Source organism: Macaca nemestrina, chromosome 11, assembly GCF_043159975.1.
Source record: "Macaca nemestrina isolate mMacNem1 chromosome 11, mMacNem.hap1, whole genome shotgun sequence".
NCBI lineage: Eukaryota > Metazoa > Chordata > Mammalia > Primates > Cercopithecidae > Macaca > Macaca nemestrina.
This window is the reverse complement of record NC_092135.1, coordinates 22,862,639-22,885,161: the sequence shown is the minus strand read 5'-3', so window position 1 is coordinate 22,885,161 and position 22,523 is coordinate 22,862,639. Positions and strand designations below refer to the sequence as shown.

The following is a 22,523-nucleotide window of genomic DNA, read 5'->3' as shown; positions in this document are numbered from 1 at the left end:
ACACCTATGTACTTAGCATATTAGCTGATAAGATGTTTTATCATGCTTTGGTTACATCATTATATAAATTTCACAGAAGAAAACTCACAAGCATTATAACAAACGTAATACATAAGCTTGTAAAATCCCTGTAAGATCCCTCTGTCCCAAAATAATTGAGCTTGATGTTTAATGTTGTTATTAAAGAACTATGCAGAGCTTGGCATTAAAACCGTTTCTCCCCGGGGCCTCTGCCCACAGGGGAATCTTCTGAGGTGAAGTGGTTGAATGCTCGTCTTTTGAGATTCCATTACTATAAGCATTTCTCATTCATGACGTCTTTGCTGGACTAATATGTAACACAGACCAAGCACACAGGTAAATTCACCTGTCTAATCCAGGGTAAGGAGTGTAGGAAGTCATGAGGTTGTGGTGCCATGAATCATATCATGTTTAAAACACCCTTGTGGCTGCCTATAATATTCAGAATAAAATACAAATTCCTCAACATGGCTTCCGTGGTTGCATGCTGTAATTCATCTAACCTCATTCAATCACTCTGCAAATATGGTGAGCAAAATTAAGATCCGTGCCCTCATGGTGTAACATCTAAATGCAAGGAAAAAATAGACAAACTATAAAATAAGTATGTTTAGTAAATAGAATGTTAGAAGTAATCAGGCTATTAAAAAAAAGAAGAAGAAGAAACTGGGGAGAAGAAACTAGGTTGAGAGAACCAGTAGGAAAGAGGTCAGCAGTTCTTTTCTGTAGAGAGCCAGATAATATTTAGGCTTTGCAGGCCATACTATCTCTATTGCAACTACTCATTCATTAATGTATTGTCTATAGCTACCTTCAGAGAGTTGAGTAGTTGCAATAGAGATTGTATGGCCTGCAAAGCCTAAATATACGATGTATATTTGTTTAATCAATGAGAGTGAATGTCATTTCTAAAGAGTGCATTCAACATTCAGTTCCAGCAAATTACCATGAAGGACTGAGGTATTTGTTACCAGATCGTATAAGTTTTCAAGAGAACCTAGAACTCCAAATTTTTATGTAAAAGCTCTCAATTTTAAATGACTTTAATTCAAAAACAAAAACCCTTTGCATACAGAACTGAATCTTTCTGCAAGCTAATTTTCTGGGACTTCTACTATATACATTCACAGGGTAGATCAGTTGGTGTTTGTGAGTCTGTTTTCTACACTGTGCAATGTGGAAACTGACTTAGGTGGCTTATTAAAGTCAATGGCTAGCTAGTAGCAGTACCAGGCACAAACTCACTTCTGATCTCCTACTTTTATTCTCTGCCTATAAGCACTACACATGTTAAAACCATTTGTCCTGTAGGAGCAATGTGCTGTCCTAAGGAAGTGTTCATAGACTTCATTTATGAACTTTTGAATTGTGTATCAGTTTATGGGATATACGTAGTTTTTTTACTTATATTATTTTACTTGGCTTTCCTCCTGAGGAGTAATCACCCCAAATCTTTGGATCTGTCTGGCATAATTTTCAAGTAAAGTAAAAGTCAGAAGGCATCACATTGCATTCAACAGTGTAACTCTGAGCACTGCCTAACCGATGGTAGATGTTTATATATATATGATTTGCTTAAATGAATGAAAGACATATGTAGTGATTATGATATTTGGGAACTGGATGTAACTGAAATAATATTTCAGGCATGTATTATTGGAAAAGCAATTTTATTCAAGCCATGAGTACTAAAAATCTAATATTATCGACACAAATTAGATATATGGATAATTGTTGAATCTGTAATGAATGAAAAACTTGAATGACCTAAGGGTTCCAACTCTGAATATATAATACTCATTGTGGATAATTTTTATTGTACTTTTGATATATAGTGAATATTAAGCATTTTACATTTATTATTAGTGTCTGAATTTAGAGGAACATAATTTTATTATCTTCATTTTGTGGGTCAAACAACTGAGGCACAGAAAAGTTATATGCCTGGTCCAGGATCACACAGGCAATAAACGGCCTAGCCATGGTCTGATCTCCAAAGCAGCCTTTCTTAAACTACTAAGAAGGCTATTGATGATTTAGCTAAAGTGAACTTTTGAAAGTACAATTCTGGGAATTGTTTCATCAATTATACTAGTAAAATAAAATATTCCCTTTTTGCTTTCTTTTTTATTTTAAAATTATGGTATCAGTGGACACAATTAGCTAGCTGGAGGGCTCACCTAGATGTTAAATGGTTAATAGAGGTCACAGTGTAAATGAAAACATCCTGTAATCTGGTCGTTTGTCAGATTTGTAACATTTCAATTTTCTTCCTTCTCTCACATCATTTATATATCAGTGTTTGCATGATTACAGCGGTTTTTTCTAATATTATTTCAGCTCTAACTGTTCCCTAAAAGCTACTCTATGTCATTGTGACTGGCGCTGGTTCCTAGTATGCCTGATAGTGTGGAGGGGTAAGATTCCTTTTTTTTTTTTCTGTCAGCGATAGCAGCTGTCAAGTCCTAAAACACTGAAAACCTGATATTAATACTGTTTTTGTCAAAGCAAGGGCAAGGCACTTCAGAAGTGAATAAATCTAGAACAGCCAACACTGCAGTCTCTTGAGCAGTTTATTTGTTATAAATACAAGTCAATACCACAAGATGGCACCTTTTTACTTTCAACACCTATGATTACAAACAATTATCTTCATAAAATGGTCTCAGCTTTTTAATGTGTTGTTTTAGATACTATTGAAACCTTATAAAAGCAAGACTTTCTACAAACAGGATTGGTGTTTGATGTATATTAAATGAGGTCAGATAATTAAATTTGAAAAAAGAATTTATAAATATTCAGATAAGAAAATTGAAATTACAAAAGCAGAGTTCGTCATCATTAAACTGAATTACAACTGTGTGTGGTTAATGCTATATCTACATGGATAAGTTTTTGTTAAAATACAGTTTTAGTAATCAAATAATCTACCTCATTCTCCAATTTGACCACATATTTCATTTGTACACTCTAACATTCAGTACACATTCCCTGCAGAAATGACCTAGCTTTCATCTAGTCCAGCAATTAACACACACTCTGCTATTTTCAGTAGCTGCAAACCATGAAGTGCCATCATCCCCTGGCTACAAAACAAAATACAATATTTAAAGGTTAAAAACTCAGAGAATTTCTGAAATGGTAATCCGTTCTCTCTGTGTTCATGAAAATAGGCAATCCAATTTGAAAGTCTTTAAACCAATGTAAACTTTAGAAAACTCAGTGTTGACGTATGGGAAGAATAAAGACTTTGCACTAATATAGTGCGTAACAATGCAGTGTCAGACTCGTCATTTACAGTAAATGCCTTGATTGGACTTTCCTCTGGATTGTCATTATGCTGCTGAAGATCAAGTTTACTCAAGTCTGTGGGAATTCCATCATGTTTTCTTCCTCCCAGTTCCAAACAGGAAGAGAAGGGTTTTCAGGTCCCTTGGGAAAACCAAAAAATAAAATACTCACACCCACAAACAACTTGAAAACAAAATGGCAGACCTAATAATCCTTGACTCCATGTCCAAATGAAGTTGAGGCAATATTACTTTTGCAATATTTGTATTCTGCCCAATATATCACATCATGAGATTCCTCAAAAAACTGAGAAGTCTGAGAGCTACAAAAGAGAAAGCGGTTAAGGCAGTTGATGTCTACATTTGGATTTCTTTTTCAGGTTACATGTCTAAGTCTCCATCGTAGGCTAAGGTCAGAGGCTTCTGTTGGGGAGGTGTGCTTTGATGTGGTTTTGGCTTCTTGCTGCAAAGGGAAAAAAAATTCCTCAGATAAAGTAAGTTCATAGAGCTCTGTTTCATCTGCCAAAGACAATTTTGAGGTATAGAAATTCAAGCGGTAAAAATGACAAAGAGATTCATTTCTCTAGATGTGCGAGTTTCCTTTTGTGAATATTGAATGCTTTCACTCTCCGTGAAGGAGAAGCCATCATTTTACACAATCTTAAAACTGGTTTAGTGGAATGGAGGAACTTAGCAGAAGGGCTGTTTCCGTTTTTGTATTCTTGTTGATATACAACAACGGGAATGTCTTTTCTCACTAATTTTTAAGCTTTTGTGACCTTCACATCACAGATGCTCAACATCATAAGCAGCTGGAGCAGCCAGGCCTCACCCTGCTGGTCTTGTTTTTCAGTAAACACACTTCTGCTCTGACCTGGAACCTGACATTTAGCTGCCAAGATGCAAGAGTGTGTCAGGAAAATTTAACCAATTCTACTCCGTGCAAAGCCATTCTCACCTGGTCTCTGCTTTACCTGAAGTCCACAACTTTGCCAGGTCAGAGAAGGCTGTTTTTCCTTCTCATGGAGAGAAAACATGTTGAACAACATCCCCAAATCATACAGCGATGCCCCAGATGTGGGGCAAAACACCCTGCAGTACATTCCTTGTTTCTTAGTACGGGAAAATCTTAACTTGTATTTACAAATGCTTGTAACCTTTAATTCTGCCACTTAACTTCTCTCACCGCCACACTTACCCTCCCTCCTCAAGGGCTTTGCTTTGCCCGGCCTACACAGCCTGACTTCACCTCTCTCCCTGTCTCCAACCTTCCATGCTTTTATTTTATATTAGCATCTATTGCTTATTGGATGCATACTAAGTGCCAAGATCTGTGCTGAACATTTTACACAAAATCTCTCAAAACATCCCAGAACAACCCTGCAAGGGAGGCATTCGAATTATTGCTACTTTACACAGAAGGACCACCGATGTTGTTTACATTCCCTCAGGTCACTGAGTGAGTGGCAGAGCCTGCATTCTAAGCAAATCTAACACACGTTAACCTTTTCACCACACTCTCCATATATCTATACATTTGGCACTTGGTAGAAATTCATTTGGCACTTGGTAGAAATGACATTTTTTGGTCTGCACCTATGAATTAATTTTTGTATTCCGAGTGAATCTAACTTAAAAACAAAGATTTTAATCTATACAATTCAGTGGCATGTGGCACAGTCACAGCGTGGGTGCCATCACCATTATCTAGCTCCAGAACCTTTTCATCGTGCCAAAAGGCAACTCTGCACTCTTCCAAGCAGTCTCTCCCCCATTTACCCCCGCTCTCAGCCCCTGGCAACCATTCGTCAATTAACTTTCTGCCCGGATAGATTTTGATATCTTAAATGGAATCATGCTGTATGTGGCCTATTGTGTCTGGCTTCTTACACTTAATGGCTAAAATGGTGAATTTTATGTTATGTGAATTTTACTGCAATAAAAAATATTTGATAAAATTAAAATGGTTGTAGGGAGAAACTCCTAGTTAAAAATGCTCAAGTTTTAATTTAAGGAGTAAAATTAATTTTTTGATTGATGTTTGAAGCAAATGATACAAGTTAAAGAAATAAATTAAAAATGGTTTTGGCAGAACCCCTAAAAGGAACTGCAGATTCTCCTGGTGCCCCCCACTCTGGCACCTGGCATGCTGCGGGTGCTCATTGAGAATGTGCTGAGTGCTGGGCAGAGATGGCTGCAGGCAAGCAACTTCCAACCAGAGAAGCTGCGGAGATGCAAAAACATGATTCAGAATTTTCTCCAGAGGGAGCTTCAGCCTCCAATTTCCTGCTTTCCAGGTCCTCTCCAATTTTCAAAAACGGCATTGCTTAATTATCTGAATAACATCCAATTTAACTTTATCTATACTAAATATGTTCCAGTGACTCTAATTATACTGATGGGCTCAGGCTCTGGCATGAACCCCGCTTGACATGGAGTCCTGGGTATCCCATTCCACGGCATTTTAAGGTGCTAAGAAATCACACACACACCAGAGGTTGAGGCAATCTGAAAGTGACAGCCTGTAAATCTACCCTGACGGTGGTGGTGGTGACGGGGTAGGTTGTCTTAATGGCAAAAAAGAGTACATGGAAGTTCATCTGAAATTACAGCAGAAGTCTTCTCCCTCCCACCTCTCTTGGCTTTCTTTTTTGTGTGGGAAGGGTGCAAAGAAGAAGAGAGGGCTAAGAAATGTAGTTGCTTCCAAAACAGAGATTTTGGCGGTCTACCCTTAATTGGCATTTGCTAAAGGCCACTGGGCAAGGATAAATTAGAGAATCCTAAACACTGGGGAGTTGAGAATGCAAAGCCAGGAGAAAGGCTAGAGGTGGTCATATCTCTATAAAGAGACAATACTATCTCCGGGGAGACACGTCAACTTGGCCAGTCTGTATGATCTAGGCTTGGAATATTCGATTCCAAATTTACACAAATATGTTCATACCACTTACCATGTTTGGAATCATGGACTCTGTGGCCACCTCTGGCGAGAAGAGGGGGCTACTAATAGGTAGGCCTTGGACCTCTGTGGGCCATGTGGTATGCTGGGGTTCATTGGGATTAGGACCTCATTTATCATGCATCTTTTCATATTGTGCAACCACCCCCCAATTGCCAGATACCAAAATCGCAATTATGAATACATGAGATCTGAGAAGTTTTATGGCTTAGAATAGATCAGCCTCCTCTCAAATATTAATCTCTGGACCACTCAATATGGTAGCACTTCGCCAAATAGCGGCTTTGCAAGGCTTTCTGGCTAGTAAAAAAGAACCTCAGCAGGAGGAGCTGAGGGGCAAGACTGCACTCAGCAAGGCCAACATTGAGGAGGCCAGCAAGTAGGAGCCTTGTCTTCAGAGCCTCTGGCTTGCTTTCCCTTCTCCCTACAGTATCCATATTTTTCCTTTAGAAGTAAGTTTATTTCTTTTTTTTTTTCTCCTCGACTCTGGTTTCAGAAAAGGTATGATCACCTCCCTCACTCACTAAATCAGGACCCATAAATGCCTGGCACATCATAGGCCACCAACACCACCAGTCATCCTGTGCCCAGGTGGACATCTCTAATCCATCACTCTATTCTCTCCTGTTGAGCTGAGGTGTAGCCTCATCATTCTTCCTAACGGAGCACTCTTGACAGCCATAGCCACTTTTAGAGTTGGCACAAAGCACAAAACCATTTTGCAATCCTAGCTGTGAAAGATCACTGGCAGACACATTTTAAAGTGACCTCTTTTAGGGTCATTTGCATTTTAGCAAAGGATAAAAATTCATTAAGCCAGAAAAGTGAGCTCATTGTGGACTGACAAGCCAGCCTCTGGCACTTCTCAGCAAAGACTCATTCTCAAGCCAGGAGAGATTAACTAGTTTGATGAAAGCAGCAAACCGTATTTTGTTTTGGCAGCCACTTGTGAGAGACAAGCCTATGGAGATGCAAGTACCACTCTCAAATTTGGGAAGAATGGGAGTGTATTACAGAACTATGCTGGGCAAGGCAGACTGGACATTATTATCTGGTGTAACTTCCAGGTGCTACATCTAGGTTAACAGAAAGTTCATCCAGTGGTCATCCCCATTAAATTGCTTCATGGATATTTACTGCCAGGGGAGAAGGGGCATCAATAATATTTCTGAAACTCCAAACACTAATGGTAGATGTTCAAAGGCTAGTATTAGAAAGAAGTAGTCTTTAGAAGACTATTTTTTGACATTTTCTCAGAAGCATTTTCAAGTTTTATTATAAATTGCTTTCATCTGAAGTATACACCAAAGACCTGGCATATTTTAGCAGTTCTCTTGTCCTAAGGCTTCTGTTTTTGGCAAAAACATAAAATCTCTAAAACTGTCATCCTCTAACTCTTCTGCAATCCATTTAATAGAATTAGATGCTGGGAAAATATCTATTTGGGTTTCTTTGGCGGCTCATATGTAACCGTAAATGGTACATGTTTTTATATCAATAGGTCTGTACCAGGTCTACAGCTTACTTTACCTGTGAAACAAGGAGCCTCTAAGAAATGTGGAAACTATAGACATTTTGTTGAGTCTAAGGAGTTTTGGGCATCACTCAAGAGAAAGAAATCACAAAGATTCAAAGGCCAGTAGAAAGAGTGTGCACTCTAGGGATAGGCAAACCTGGGGTTGATTCTGCCATGCTGGTGACCTCAGAAAAGTTAAGAAATTTCACTAGGGATCAATTACTGTTTAAAATAGGGATGGCAATAGCAACACCTCCTTGGATTATTATGATTGAATAAGGCAATGTATGTAATATTTGACATATAAATATTAGACTTTTTTTCCTAGACTGTTTTTTTTTTTAAATACAGGCAATAAGTTTTCACTAATACATTTTATTTATTTGCTCAATAAATCTTTATCAAATTCATGCTTTAAAACAATCCAGAAAGCATAGTCATTACTTCTCTCCACCCAAACTCCCTGGGGTTTGATAGAGGAGGAAGATGTTTATATAAATAACTACAATATTATAATGGCATAAATACCACGAGAAAAGGGACATGAACAAATTATTCCAGACTGTTTAAAAAGGAAAATGTTGGTATTTGAGTTTTACAGGGATTAATGAACAGGCAGAGTACCAATAGCTAGCAATGGAAAACAAGGAGTAAGCCACAGAAGCAGAAACTTCCTTGGAAAATTAGAGGGGCAGTTCCCTAAGTGCCTGATATGGTTAGATTTTGTTTCCCCACCAAAATCTCATCTTGAATTGTAATCCCCATAAACTCCATAATCCCCACATGTCAAGGGAGAAACTAGGTGGAGGTAATTGAATCATGGCTTCCCCCATGCTGTTCTCAGGATAGAGAGGTAGTTCTCAAAAGATGTGATGGTTTTATAAGGGTCTCCTTCCCCTGCTCTCAGCACTAAATCCATCCTGTTGCTCTGTGAAGAAGGTGCCTGTTTCTCCTTTGCCTTTGGCCATGATTGGAAGTTTCCTGAGGCCTCCCCAGTCATACAGAACTGTGAGTCAATTAAATCTCTTTCCTTTACTAATTACCCAGTCTTGGCTATTTCTTCATAGTAGTATGACAATGGATTAATATAGTGCCCTAATGTGAAATTATTCCTCCTCAAAATTATCTTTCAGAAAGGGGCGACAGTCTTATATTCAATGACTATAAAATCTTTTATATAATGAGGGGCTACATTTGCTATACCAAAAGCTATTTAAAAAAATGCAAATCACAGATATACACACAAGACAAATAAAATGGCCATCTCCCTAATGTATGCAGATAGGTATTTGGATGTGAGGATAAAACCTCTGAAACAGCAGCACAAAGAGATCCAAAGAAGTGCTGTATCTCAAACAACTTGGGTGGAAATGAATATACTAAACCTGATACTGAAGTGAACTGTGGAAAGAAAGACTAAAGCAGTGATAAGAGTGACTTATCTGAAAGGTAGATGGAGACATTGAATAAAATTATGTTATGAATATGAAATTAGAGAAAAAAGAGCATTTTATATAATGAAATACTGTATTTATGTGTGATATAAGATAATAAATGCAACTATAATTTAGCACATTGATTAAATATTAGCATAGACAATTTACTATCTTATCTAAATCAAAAAGTTTATTTAAAAAGTCAATTTTTTTCTTTTTTAAAAAATTTTCCTTAGTTAGAAAATGAAGACTTAAATGTGTTTGAGCCTATATAACATACGCGCCTGTATAGGGTATAGGGAGTTAGTAGCAGATACATTTGAAAGAGTTGTTTGGGCTCCAGTTGTGGAAGACTTTAGTCAACTGGTGAGGCAGCCAAAACATGACTTTAGTTTTGCTGTCAGTGGGAAGCTAGAGCTCGTGTGTGAGTAGGAAAGGGCTGATCCTTGGAGCTAAGCTTCAGAAAGACGAATCTGGCTGTAGACTGCAGACGGGAGCCGGTCCAAATATGAGCGCTACTTCCACAGGGACATTATTAAAGGCAGACATTCAGCATGAAAAAAATGTCTATGAGATACAATGTGCATAAATACTTATGTAATTTGGCTACTGAAAAGTAAAGAGAAATTTCATTGATACTTTATATTTTAAAATTCACCAAAAAGCGATGTAGCAAAACTGCACTTGTATCCCATGAATATATATAAAAAAATTCTCTAGAAAGTGGTTTGTTTACAGAATACAATGATGTACCTAATTAATTCCCAGAACTTAGAGTCATGCAGAAAGGAGCCTTAATAAACATTTGTTGTCAAAGGAATAGATTACGGTTAACACATTCTTAGGTTGAAGGGAATGGAGAAAAATAAAAAAGGCAAAATGTATGTGTTACTACATGTAAATTTTTAATCTTTTAAATATTTAAGGGAAAAGGGAAGCATAGAATCTGGATTTGGGGATATGGTTGGTTACTAACAGCTAGAATTCATCTAAGCTTTTATAGACCGACAGACTATCTAATTACCTTACACTGGGTTGGTCTATTGATTGCTTTGAAAGTAGTTTCCTATTGGCCAAACCTTCATGTCCTTTGCTGCAATTTAAGAAATTTCCCCTTTGTTTTAATCTTTTCTGGTGATGAATGCTTCCTGTTCCTTTAAACTTCATACAAAGCTTTCAAATTCACATTTGTTCATTAAGAGTAGATCTAGGCAATACTAGCCAAACATCAATTTGAATAAAGAAAATCAGTAAAAAAAAATTTGATTCTAGGATGAATGACCAACTGAAGATGACACTTTTCACTACAACAACAGGGAAATGTTAGTTGGATAGAAATCTAATTTCTAGGGAAAAATTTCTACCACTATAGGTGGTAGAAAGAATTAAAGTCATCTTATTTCCTTCACCAAATTTCACTGACCAAGAGCAAAGATTTAAAAACCTGTGTAGCCTTGGAAACAGAATTTGAGGTTAAAAGACAATGGCTGAATTTGAATCAAAATTAAAACTTGGGTAAAAATTCTCAGGAAAATAGTCTCTGAAATAGATGATGAATATAAATATCTTTATTAGGAGAAAAAATTGAAGTAACACTTTGATCTCATGAAAATTTAAAAAAATCAATTGAAACTTCTGCTCAAAAAGCTGATATAATATTCTTAGCACACTTGAAAACATTAACATCTACAGTTGACCCTTGAACAACACGTTTGAACTGCATCAACTTACATGCAGATTTTCTTCCGCCTCTGCCACCCCTGAGACAATAAGGCCAACAACCCCTCTTTCTTCCTCTTCCTCCTCAGCCTAGTCAGTATGAAGATGGTGAGGATGAAGACCTTCATGATAATCCATAACTACTTAGTGAATAGTAAATATATTTTCTGTTCCTTATGATTTTCTTAATTACATTTTCTTTTCTCTAGCTTACTTTATTGTAAGAATATAGTATATAATTCATAAACATATAAAATATGCGTTATTTGACTATGTTATTGGTAAGGCTTCTGGTCAAAAGTGGGCCATTAGTAGTCAGGTTTTGGGGGAGTCGGAAATTATACTTGAATTTTTGACTGTGTGGGGAGTAGGCACCCCAGTCCTCACACTGTTCAAGAGTCAACTGCATTTACTTCTGTCTGGTTTCAAGAGCAGTTCATCAACTAAAATATATTCTGTATGATGAACTAGTTATTATTTTCTGAGATTAATAAATTCTCAGAACTAGTCACTTTACAAAATGGTTTTTTATTTTTTTTTGGAAATGACCATCAGTTAAATTTTGTCTCATAGCTTGTCAATATAAAAAAACAACTTGCTCTACTATTTAAAATGTGCTTACAGGTTGTTTTAACCAACTGGTCAGTTTAACCTAACCGTTCAAAATTTAAGAACAAAATTTAAGAACTGAAATTATCTGTAGTAATTTTCTTAGCCTGGACCACAAATTAGAATTACCTCAGAAGCTTTTAAACACCCAGATGACCTGGCCACATCCAAGACTAATTAAATCAGAATCTCTGGGGAGGGGGATCAAGCATGATTCCCTAGGAGACATCAATGTATTGTCAAGGCTGAAAACTACTGATCGAAATCAAAACACCCAAATGGAAAAGTTCTGACCAATGATTTTCATATTATTCAAATACCAAATTTTAAAAAGTTATCTCAAATAAGAACAAAAAAAATAATGATTCCTCATTTCAACTATTCAGCCATTCTACTGTTGAAGATTATTTCTTGGCCTCAAGAATTCTATTATAATGGGCAATGATCCTGAGATACTTTTTTCAAGTATAACATTAAATCCATAAAAAATACGGAATATAAACTTTTTACTAATTAGTACTTACCAAACAAGGTAGGAAGTAAATACTAGGAAAATCATGATAAGAAAAGCGCCACCTGAAACGCCATAAACCCAAATTTTTACTCGGCCATCTGTTTAAAACAGAGATAACATAAGAAGCTTAGCATACAGAAGTCTGCAGCATTTGAGAGACAGGGCAACATTAGATCTGACAACCCCAAGCTGACCATTAGTTCTGTACTTGAACACCAGCACCTTAGCCAACTGTGCACTCAACTGCAGAAGTTAGCAATGTTCTAGCATACTCTGTAAATTGCCAGGTATAATCAGAAATTAAAGATTGTCTTAGAACATCATAGGAATATGGGTTTCCTACTAGAAATTATGTCTATGAAAACAACTTTAAAATATTACATGGCACCGTTTTTAATGGACTTTTATAGATAAACAGTTGGCATTGTTGTTTGATTTTTAGCAAATTAACTCTCAAAAGCATTAGGTGTAACTTCATGGCACCAAAATTTTTATGTTACTGAATGTTTTACTTTTTATCTGAATTCTGAGACATGCACAAGTCATAAGCATAAGTGGAAATATCCATAGGTAACAGCTCTCAAATGATGAAAAAGAAATGAAAATGTAAAATATAAGATAGTCAATCAAATTTTTTCATAATACCAAACAAACACTGGTAATCATTATTTCATAAAATCCAGTCAATTGGTAGGCTAATTTGAATTTAAGGTGTTTATAGTTATATGCATATACAAAAATATGGCAAAACATTTGACAACATAAAAAGAACAAAGAAAATTATAATTAAGAGACAACTTTGCATGGAAAGAAAACTACTATGACCATTTTTAGTGGCTCTACTTCCAAAATGACGTTAGGCAAACAAAAACTACATGACCAAACAAGTTAATCAATTCATCAAATTACTGTAAAATTATCACCATGTGTCTACAAGTACACATTATTTTGGATCTGATGTCTACTACAGTTAACAAAATGCATTAACCATGTATTTTAATCTATTATGTTACTTTTATTCTATATAAGATATAAGCTTGAGTATATATATACATACATTCACAAATATATATATGCTTTTTCTACATATGATAGAAACTTGAGTTGTTTCTGTCACTCTAATGTTTTTTGCTCTATTTTATGTGAGCATATAGCTAACTAAACTTAGAATTGGACTGACAAAGGCAATACCTCAGTATCCAAAATGAATTGCATTTATTTCTGAAAGAAACACACAGAGATTCATCATACTACACCAATGTAATTAACTACAGGTCCAAAATACACGTAACAGTATCTTATTTGAAAAGCTTCTATGTGGGGAAAAACAATCAAAATCTATTGTAAACAACACTTGTTTTGAATAAAATCACAATTACTTGCAATTACATTACAACTACCTATTATAGTTTTTGCTTATAGGACACTTTCAAGTCTCAATCAGATTTTAGAATAAGGTTCAATGTAGTAATGGTATTTTTCTATGGTCATAAAACTTTTACCAAAGCTTGGATTCTAATCTCTTTGAAACACTAATGATGAAATGGCCTATTCTGAGTTTTTACGTTAGTCAAAAAAAAAGTCTTTCCTGAGTTAGGATGCTCCTTATAGCTTATAATCCATAACACCCTGATTGATTCATTGGGAGGATCCAGTGCTTTTAAATCCCCAGGTTAGAGGTGTGTGGTGGTATAAAACCTTTAAAGCCATGTTACTTAAAAAAAGCATTAATGTATTCTATAAGGACATAAAAGATAGGCTAAACCTTCTAACTATTAAAAAAGATACGTAGTGAAAAATAAGTCTTCCCACTACCCTCTCAATTCCCTACAGAGTAGCTATTACTGTTACCAGTTTCCTTGTGAATCTTTCTAGTTCTCTGCATATGCAAGCACCTGAGCACACATATACCAATTCATACACTTCTTAAAAAGACAAAAATGGTACATATCATTCACTTTGATTTGTACTTTTTCTTCCACTAAACAATATAGGTTGGAAATATTTTCATACTAGTTCATAAAAGAAGGTCTACCTCTTCTTAGTATCCCTGTGATTCACCATGACACAGTTATATTTTGGTTTTCCCATTATTCTATTTGTGGGCATTTATATTGTTTTCATTCATTTTCTATAATAAGCAATCATATAATTAATATAACTTACAGACTTCTTTTAGTATATGTGTAAATAACTGCATGATGAGTTCCTTAGAGGAACATTTTAGGTCAAAATATATGACAGGTAAATAAATATATTAGTATGGCCTAATCGTCCTCCTGACAGGTTGCTCTAATTTACACTCTCACCATGAGAACCTAATGAAAGTTGTAAACTCTCTCAAGACCAAATACATATTTCATATACACTTATCTATATATATACAAATATAAGCGCACACACACATGCAATTTATATCCCAATATACATATATATGTGTAAATACATATTTTTGTGTATCTAGACACACACAGACACACACACGTATACTCACACATATGATATTGTTGTTTTAGTTAGATCTCCAAGTTCCATCCATGAATAAAAGGTTAAGGGCTTACTTGTGGATTCCAAGACTCATTTCCCTGGGACCTCAAGTTAATTCTCTTTCAGAAATAGGGTCCACAGGCAATGGGTGAATCTGGCTATATTTAATATCATGTTTCCTTCACATTTAAATCTACTTCTAATTTAGCATTAAAGCTAATGAGATGTTTTTAAACACCTTTGGCATTCCCAGACATGCAGGGGAATCAAAAGTTAACTAAGATATGGTGGTATTTCTTAAAAGTTGACTGAGGTGTATAAATATTGCTTCTCCAGTTAGATCTGTGTTTCTCTGGGCCTAGGCTTTGGATTGTGTTCCATTTAAACGGGTCATCAAGACCCTTCTGGTACGGCTAAGGCCTAGGGTCTGGAAGGAAAATTCCTAGGGTATATTTGCCTGAGTGTTTTCTGTGTCTTCCCTTCCTATGCCCCAGGAGTTATGTTGCTTTCCTTGGTCATTTTCAGCGTTTTGTTTCTAAAAGAAGTGTCTGATGGCCACAGAGTCTCTGGCTTTCCCCTTCTACCCAATTCACAAAGTGGGAAGCAGGGACAGGGGTTTGTAAAAGCCTTAAAGTCTGCCTTTAAAACCTTCCTCTGTCACTTGCTGGTGGTCTGAAACTGATAACATTAACCTGCACTGCCATTTTCAGTTACCTCATCTCTCAAATGGGATGATAACATCTCATTAGGTTCTAAGAACGTAATGAGACATTTCATGCTGTACAACCAGCCAGCACAGAGCCACAGGGCAACAGAAAGCATCTAATAAATGTCCATTCCTGCACTTAGTAAAAGTCGATTACTGAGCCCTGCAGGCCTAATACTGCAATATCTACGACAATCCTGCAGGATAAATACCACTAGGTTGAGTTTATAGATGAAAAAATGAGGTCCAGAGAAGTTAAGAAACTACAGCTAATCACAAAACAGGTGTGTGTAAGCCATGAGGCCAGTAAGGTCTGTCTACCTTTGAAACTGATACTCTTTACCTTTTCACCAGTGTTTCTTGAAGCAAATAGGATCTCTGGACATTTCTTATAAGTCCTTGAGATTCTATTCCAATTTTCTCATTTAGTTATATATACAAATTCAGTTATAAGAGTAGATCTTTTCTCGGAGATAAATTAGGATTGAAAGATATTTTCAGGTGAGGTGCAGTGGTTCATGCCTGTAATTCCAGCACTTTGGGAGGCCAAGGCGGGCAGATCACTTGAGGTCAGGAGATTGAGACCAGCCTGGCCCACTTGGCGAAACCTGTCTCTACTAAAAATACAGAAAAATTAGTCAGGTGTGGTGGCAGGCACCTGTAATCCCAGCTACTCGGGAAGCTATTGCAGAAGAATCGCTTGAACCTGGGAGGCAGAGGTTGCAGTGAGCTGAGATCATACCACTGGACTGCAGCCTGGGTGACAGAGTGAAACCCTCTCCCCAACCCAAGAAAAAAGAAAGATATTTTCAAAGGATATTATTTTGTTACTTAACTCACTGTCTCTTAGACTGGGGTTGAGAGACTTATGTTCAACCATTCATGAAAACACTGTACACTTAAAGGGACTCATGCATCATGCAATATTCAAATCTGAGAAACCCTGAATTATGCCATACTGCCTCTTTCTTCTCTCCTCTCCATTCTCCTTCCCTTATCCTTCCCTCCATTCCTTCCATTATGAGAAGTGGTCAAAATATAGACCTCCTGTGAGAAAATTCTCATTTCTTACAACTGAAACTCACCTGGATCAAGTGGTTGAAGAGACCATCCTTTAAAAATATCATGTATTTTTGAATTCACAGGTCTGTTTTTCCCAGAAAGGTTTTTCACATCAGCTTTTTTATCCTCTGAGCCTGGTACTTTCATGCAGTAATCCAGGAAACCATTTGATCTCATTATCTCTGTATAGCCCTTCTCACAACCACAGACTCCACCCTATAGCATAAATAATATTTTTATGGTTACACAGTGAGTCAAACATATGAATGAATAAAAATACATATGTTAAAATCACTTAATATTTGCACTATACATCATGGCAATTTAGGGTTTGGGGCAACTGACTTACCAATGACATGATAATCAAATACATAGTTTGTCTTTTTAAATTCCAAAGTCAGCTCTTAAATCAAATGTTAGGTTTTTCAAATGTGTTTACAATTCTGACACCTGCCACATATTAAACCATAGTTCTTTGTGAACAAAGTTAATTAACTATGTCTTTTCCTCTCTTTCTTTCTTTTTTTATCTTTTTTTTTTTTTTTTTTTTTAGATGCAGTTTCACTCTGTCATTGAGGCTGGAGTGCAATGGCGCAATCTCAGCTCATTGTAATCTCCGCCTCCCAGGTTCAAGCACTTCTCCTGTCTCAGCCTTCTGAGTAGCTGGGATACAGGCACCTGTCATCATGCCCTAGCTAATTTTGTCTTTTTTTTTTTCTTTCAATAGAGACAGGGTTTCACCATGTTGGCCAGGCTGGTCTTGAACTCCTGACCTCAGGAAATTTGCCTGCCTCGGCTTCCCAAAGTGCTGGCGTTACAGGCGTGAGCCACCGTGCCCAGCCATCTTTTCCTCTCTTATGGAGATGTTTATGGCATTTAATCAAATTATCTTCAACTCTTATCTCCATTTGTTTCAGATCCTTGCCTACTTGCTCCAACCCACCCTTCCTACTGAGAAGCAAAGCAACAGGGATTATGTACATATCTTCTTTGAATTAAGTGCTCTTGCTATCACAGCTGCTAAATCCCTCCATCACCTTTTACTGTTGACCACTAACTGTTAGAGTCGGTAGCTAAGAAGACATAAGCAGGACAGGAGAAGGGTCCCCCACCAGGAATGTCAGGCAACCAGTAGGTGATGGTTAGGCAGTTGTTAAACTGTCTCGCTAACATAATAATTGGTTGCAGCCAGCACTAGGGAAAGGCAGTCTCCCAAAAGATAGAAAACACCTGAAGCTGGTGGTCAGCAGCTTCCTGATAAAATCTCAGGAGTTGGGCAAATGGGCTCAATCACGCTAAGAGGCAAAATGTTAGAGTTTAACTGGTATATGACCTTCCTCTAGGAACACACAACTTGTAAGGGAAAAATGCCTCAAGTGAGCATGCGTACAACTTCAGTAAACACACTGTGCATGCGGCCCCTCCCAAGTCCTGGCAGGTCACTGTGCATGTGGATGGTGCACCCTAAGGAAAGAATCGGGGGAGAAGGGAAACAACCCCCACCCCTGAAGCATGCCAACATATAAAACCCAAGTCAAAGGTCAAAGAGGGCACTTGGATCTCTTTAAGTTGCCTACTTGGCCTTCTTCCAAGTGTACTTTACTTCCTTTCATTCCTGCTCTGAAACTTTTTAATAAACTTTCACTCTTGTTCAAATACTTGCCTCAGTCTCTCATTCTGCCTTACGCCCCTCAGATGAATTCTTTCCTCTGAGGAGGCAAGAGTCAAATTGCTGCAGACCTGTACGGATTTGCTGCTGCTGATGTAACCATATGAAACTACGTCTCTGCTCGAAGGCTTACTTCTGCACTCAAGGAGGGCAGCCTTACATGGGAGATAAAAGACTTCACCAAAGACACATGCTCAAGAGAAATATACCTATGGCTATCTGAGTTATTCCTTCCTTGTAATAACTCGAGTATCATCCCACATCACATCCCTAGTTGGCATTGTGACAATGGGTCTTTTATATTTGTCTGTAAGTTTCTGGTCATTTTCAAGTACAATGAATGTCACCAAGAAGCAGATTATTGTGACACATGATGGATGAAGATTCCTATCTGCCTCTGGAAGTGAACGTGAAAATTAACAGCTCTTCCTCCAGCAAGTATACAGACCATAGAGAAGAGTGGAAGAGAATAAGCATAAGATTATGAATCTCTATGACTTCGCTCTTATGGCTCCTTACCTAAAGCTATTTATCTAGCATTTTCTGAACAGAACTTAGCTTCACAAAGCTACTCATGCCAATCTTCAACAACCAGTTAACTTTATTTAGGTCACCAATTATTGACTGAACACATGATTTTGAGGATAAATAGATACTAAAAGTAAACAAGGCACCTCAATTTTCTACAAAAGGAAAAAGGTAAGAAAAGCACATGTTAACTGCCCATAGTTTAGTTCAGGTTGTAGTCATATAATAATAACACATAGATATGATATTGTCAGTTGGTTTTAATTGAAAGTATCACAAAATGATATCTTCATATCACAGTAGAGAGATCTAACTAAGAAGGTTTGTATATGCTCAGCTATTAAAGCCATATTCTCAAGATGCATCTCTATTTTTAGCATGAGAGAAAAGTTGTAACCAGTCAGTCATATGTTCAAGAGTTCAAGGAAAAAAAGTAATTTCTGTTTAATTAAAGAGGACATCTAGAGAGTTGGTGAAAAGCTACAACTTCTACTTTTCAAACATCATTAACCCAAATGGAGTTGTTCCTGAACTTCTCCTCTTTTCCTTCTACTGCCCTCTGCAAGCTTACCCACTGTCTTTTCTGTGGTAAAGAATTAACCCATCTTGAATTGCAAGGCCAATTATAGGACTGAGTACTTGAATTATTTTTAATCAAATCACTTTTAGAATAAGCATACTATAAGAAAAAGCTTATTTCTTTAAAAAAATTAATATAGTTTTTAAAACTTATAATGTACTGCACACTATGAGTGCCATTGATTAGAATACATTACATGTTTTACATTAATTCCTGAGTTGTTGTAGATGGGAGTTATAGGAGAAAAAGCATAAATAAATTTCTGCTTTGAAAAAAAAATACACGCACAACCCCTACCCCACACACGTATTTTTTTCAACCATAGTCACATATTCAGCTTATTTACAATAGACTAAAAATGTACTCACTCGACAGTAATCATAGTGTAATACAATTTACATAATAACTTCAGCAAATATGAACATTTATAATATCTTTCAAAATAGGTGAGGCGTATAAAAGGTTAAGAAGAGAAGACGTAAGTCAACTGAGAATACTTATTGATAAATAGAGCTGTAATGTATAACATAAATTAGACATTTGAAAGATAGATTTGGCTACAGACAGATTGATAGAAAAAGACTGTTCTCCTTAATACATGGTCCTAACAAGAAATTCTTTATAGCTGGGATTACTCCTGCAAATGCCTCTAGATGGTATCATGGGCATGTGGAACTGCTGCTTGAGCTGCAGCAGACAGGAGAACATCTGATTGTATATGTGAAACACAGCAACTAATGCACTTATAGAAGACTCCAGCATATGACTCACCTGTGTACAGTAGGAGAAAGGTTTTCTGCAGGCTGGAATGCACTGCCGAACGGCAGCAGGACGGGCCTGAGGGGAGCAGCCTCCTACAAAGGAAATTCCATCATCATTTGCAGATTTCTCTATGATAAACATTTCTAATTTTTTGGTATTTTTTTAACCTGTGGCACTGGCCTCTTTGCAACAGTATTATTATTTTTGAAAAATCTATTTGCCAACATTGTGGTCCAAGCCTATTTTATTGATTACGTGAAAATGAATTGTTTGAGATGGGAGGCTCTTCTAACAGAGGCTATTTGCAGTAGAGTTTTTATACTTGTTTATTGGCGATGTGATTCTATCATATGGCTATGCTTGAGCACAAAGTCTATGACAGCCAGAATCTGTAGAAGAATTGATAAAATCTAAATTTAAACTCAGGAGCAGAAAACATATCTGCTGGAATACTCCTTCTACATATATACTGCTCCAGCTCCTGAGCACCCAGGTAGGCACTAGCCCAGTTTCAACAACCCAGTAAGTGCTAAAAGAATGCCACGAATGAATTCATGGGACCATGGTATCAAACACGTTGGTAGTATTTTTAAATGTATTTCAGCTGGAATACATACACACAGAGTCACGTATAAACACATAAGAGCAAGCACCGAAGCTCTAGGAGAGACAATCAAACATCTGACACGGTACTTGTTGCTGCTTTGTACATATTTTTGAGTAAATGGATGAGACAATGTATGTCTCTATAACTGGACAATCATTTACATGCTAGTCTTGCTTTGCTAAATTCAAGGTAGTAAAAGAGACATGAGACAAAGCCTAGAGTCAATTTGATGAAGCACCATTTATATAGTACTGGTTGCATGGAAAGGTTCTAGCCTTTGGATAACTACAATTGCCAACCCATTATAGTTTATAGTTTTGTAGCTAGCAAAAAGCTCTGGGCCTAAGGCAGAGTAGGGAACAGTTAGACCTACATTGTCCCTAGGAATGAAGCAGCTAAATTCTTACTGTGACTTGAAAAATAACACAAGGAATCCACACAGAAATTTTTAAAAAGCAAAATTCACAGTCCAGAATTAGCATCTAGGTGTGAAATCGATAATTTGGGTGTTAGTGGCAATAACCACACAGTCCTGTTTCTACCAACTGTGTTAGTGGTGGTGGGGGAGACTTTCCGCTCTTTAAACCAGGGATCTCCACAGCAGGAGTACCTCAGCGGGAGGAGGACTCTTGGGAATAGGAAAGAAAATCTTGAAATTTACATAGGTTATAAAACATATTTTTTAATTCTAAGAATTAAATTAAGCTTTAATAATATTTATCAGATGATACCAGTGACCTGAGCTTCTTCATCAGATGACTGCATGTTATACACTGTGCAAGACGAATTCCATGCAGAGAATTGATAGCGAAGCCCCTAGAAGTATGTTAACTCTCAGCATATTGCAGAGTATGATACCTTCTGTGTTCCTGACTTGGGAGACTTAGAGTATATTTAGTTTTAACAACTTACAAAAAGGGTAAGTAGGGTAATTACTTAAATAATTAAGTAAATTATTTTGTGGATAAACTATGAATTAAAAACAATACAACAGTGCAAGAGCAAGTAAACAAGAAAAAGGAACTGACAGTAATTCTATTCCTATAGGCATTTCAGCTCTTGCACAAGCTCTCTGTAAACCATAGTACTAAGTAAACATAATGACAATTTAATTTGCTTGGACAAGAAAGCATTTAAAAATCTCAAAAATTGGCCAGGTGTGGAGGCTCACGCCAGTAATCCCAGCACTTTGGGAGGCCGAGGTGGGCAGATCACGAGGTCAAGAGATCGAGACCCTCCTGGCCAACAAGGTGAAACTCTGTCTCTACTAAAAATACAAAAATTAGCTGGGTGTGGTGGTGGGCGCCTGCAGTCTCAGCTACTCGGGAAGCTGAGACAGGAGAATCCCTTGAACCAGGGAGGCGGAGGTTGCAGTGAGCTGAGATTGTGCCACTGCACTGCAGCCTGGTGACAGAGTGAGACTCTGTCTCCAAAATAAAACAAAACAAAACAAACAAAAAAAAACCCTCAAAAATTATTGAGAAGACCAGTTGTACAATCAAATAGTGTCTGTCATCATGAATGAGGGACCTTATGCTCAGTCTATATTTAGATATTAAGAAATAATCATGACTCACAAAATATTCAAAAACTAAGCATCCAGTACATGAATACAAATACCTGTAATTTACATCATTAAAGCTTTCTATGTTTATTGCGGCACTATTCACAATAGCAAAGACTTGAAATCAACCCAAATGTCCATCAATGACAGACTGGATTAAGAAAATGTGGCACATATACACCATGGAATACTATGCAGCCATAAAAAAGGATGAGTTTGTGTCCTTTGTAGGGACATGGATGCAGCTGGAAGCCATCATTCTCAGCAAACTATCACAAGAACAGAAAACCAAACACCGCATGTTCTCACTCATAGGTGGGAACTGAACAATGAGATCACCTGGACTCGGGAAGCGGAACATCACACACTGGGGCCTATCACAGGGAGCGGGGACGGGGGAGGGGGTAGGGATTGCATTGGGAGTTATACCTGATGTAAATGACGAGTTGATGGGTGCTGACGAGTTGATGGGTGCAGCACACCAACATGGCACA

At 37.1% G+C, this 22,523-nt stretch overlaps 1 protein-coding gene across 2 annotated transcripts in view; it reads right to left on the bottom strand.

Moving 5' to 3' along the window:
• Positions 1–2,576: 2,576 nt before the first annotated feature.
• LOC105492585 (thrombospondin type 1 domain containing 7B) overlaps positions 2,577–22,523 on the bottom strand; it is a 900,526-nt gene continuing 880,579 nt past the window's right edge. Inside the window, exons 25-28 of one of the 2 annotated variants that reach the window (XM_071072671.1) lie at positions 19,868–19,950; positions 16,343–16,535; positions 12,075–12,162; positions 2,577–3,774 (exon numbers count right to left, since the gene is read on the bottom strand). In XM_071072671.1, coding sequence (XP_070928772.1) covers positions 3,693–3,774; positions 12,075–12,162; positions 16,343–16,535; positions 19,868–19,950 — 446 coding nt within the window. In that variant the 3' untranslated portion in view covers positions 2,577–3,692. The remainder of the gene's footprint in view (positions 3,775–12,074; positions 12,163–16,342; positions 16,536–19,867; positions 19,951–22,523) is intronic. The other variant, XM_071072672.1, reaches the window with a different exon arrangement.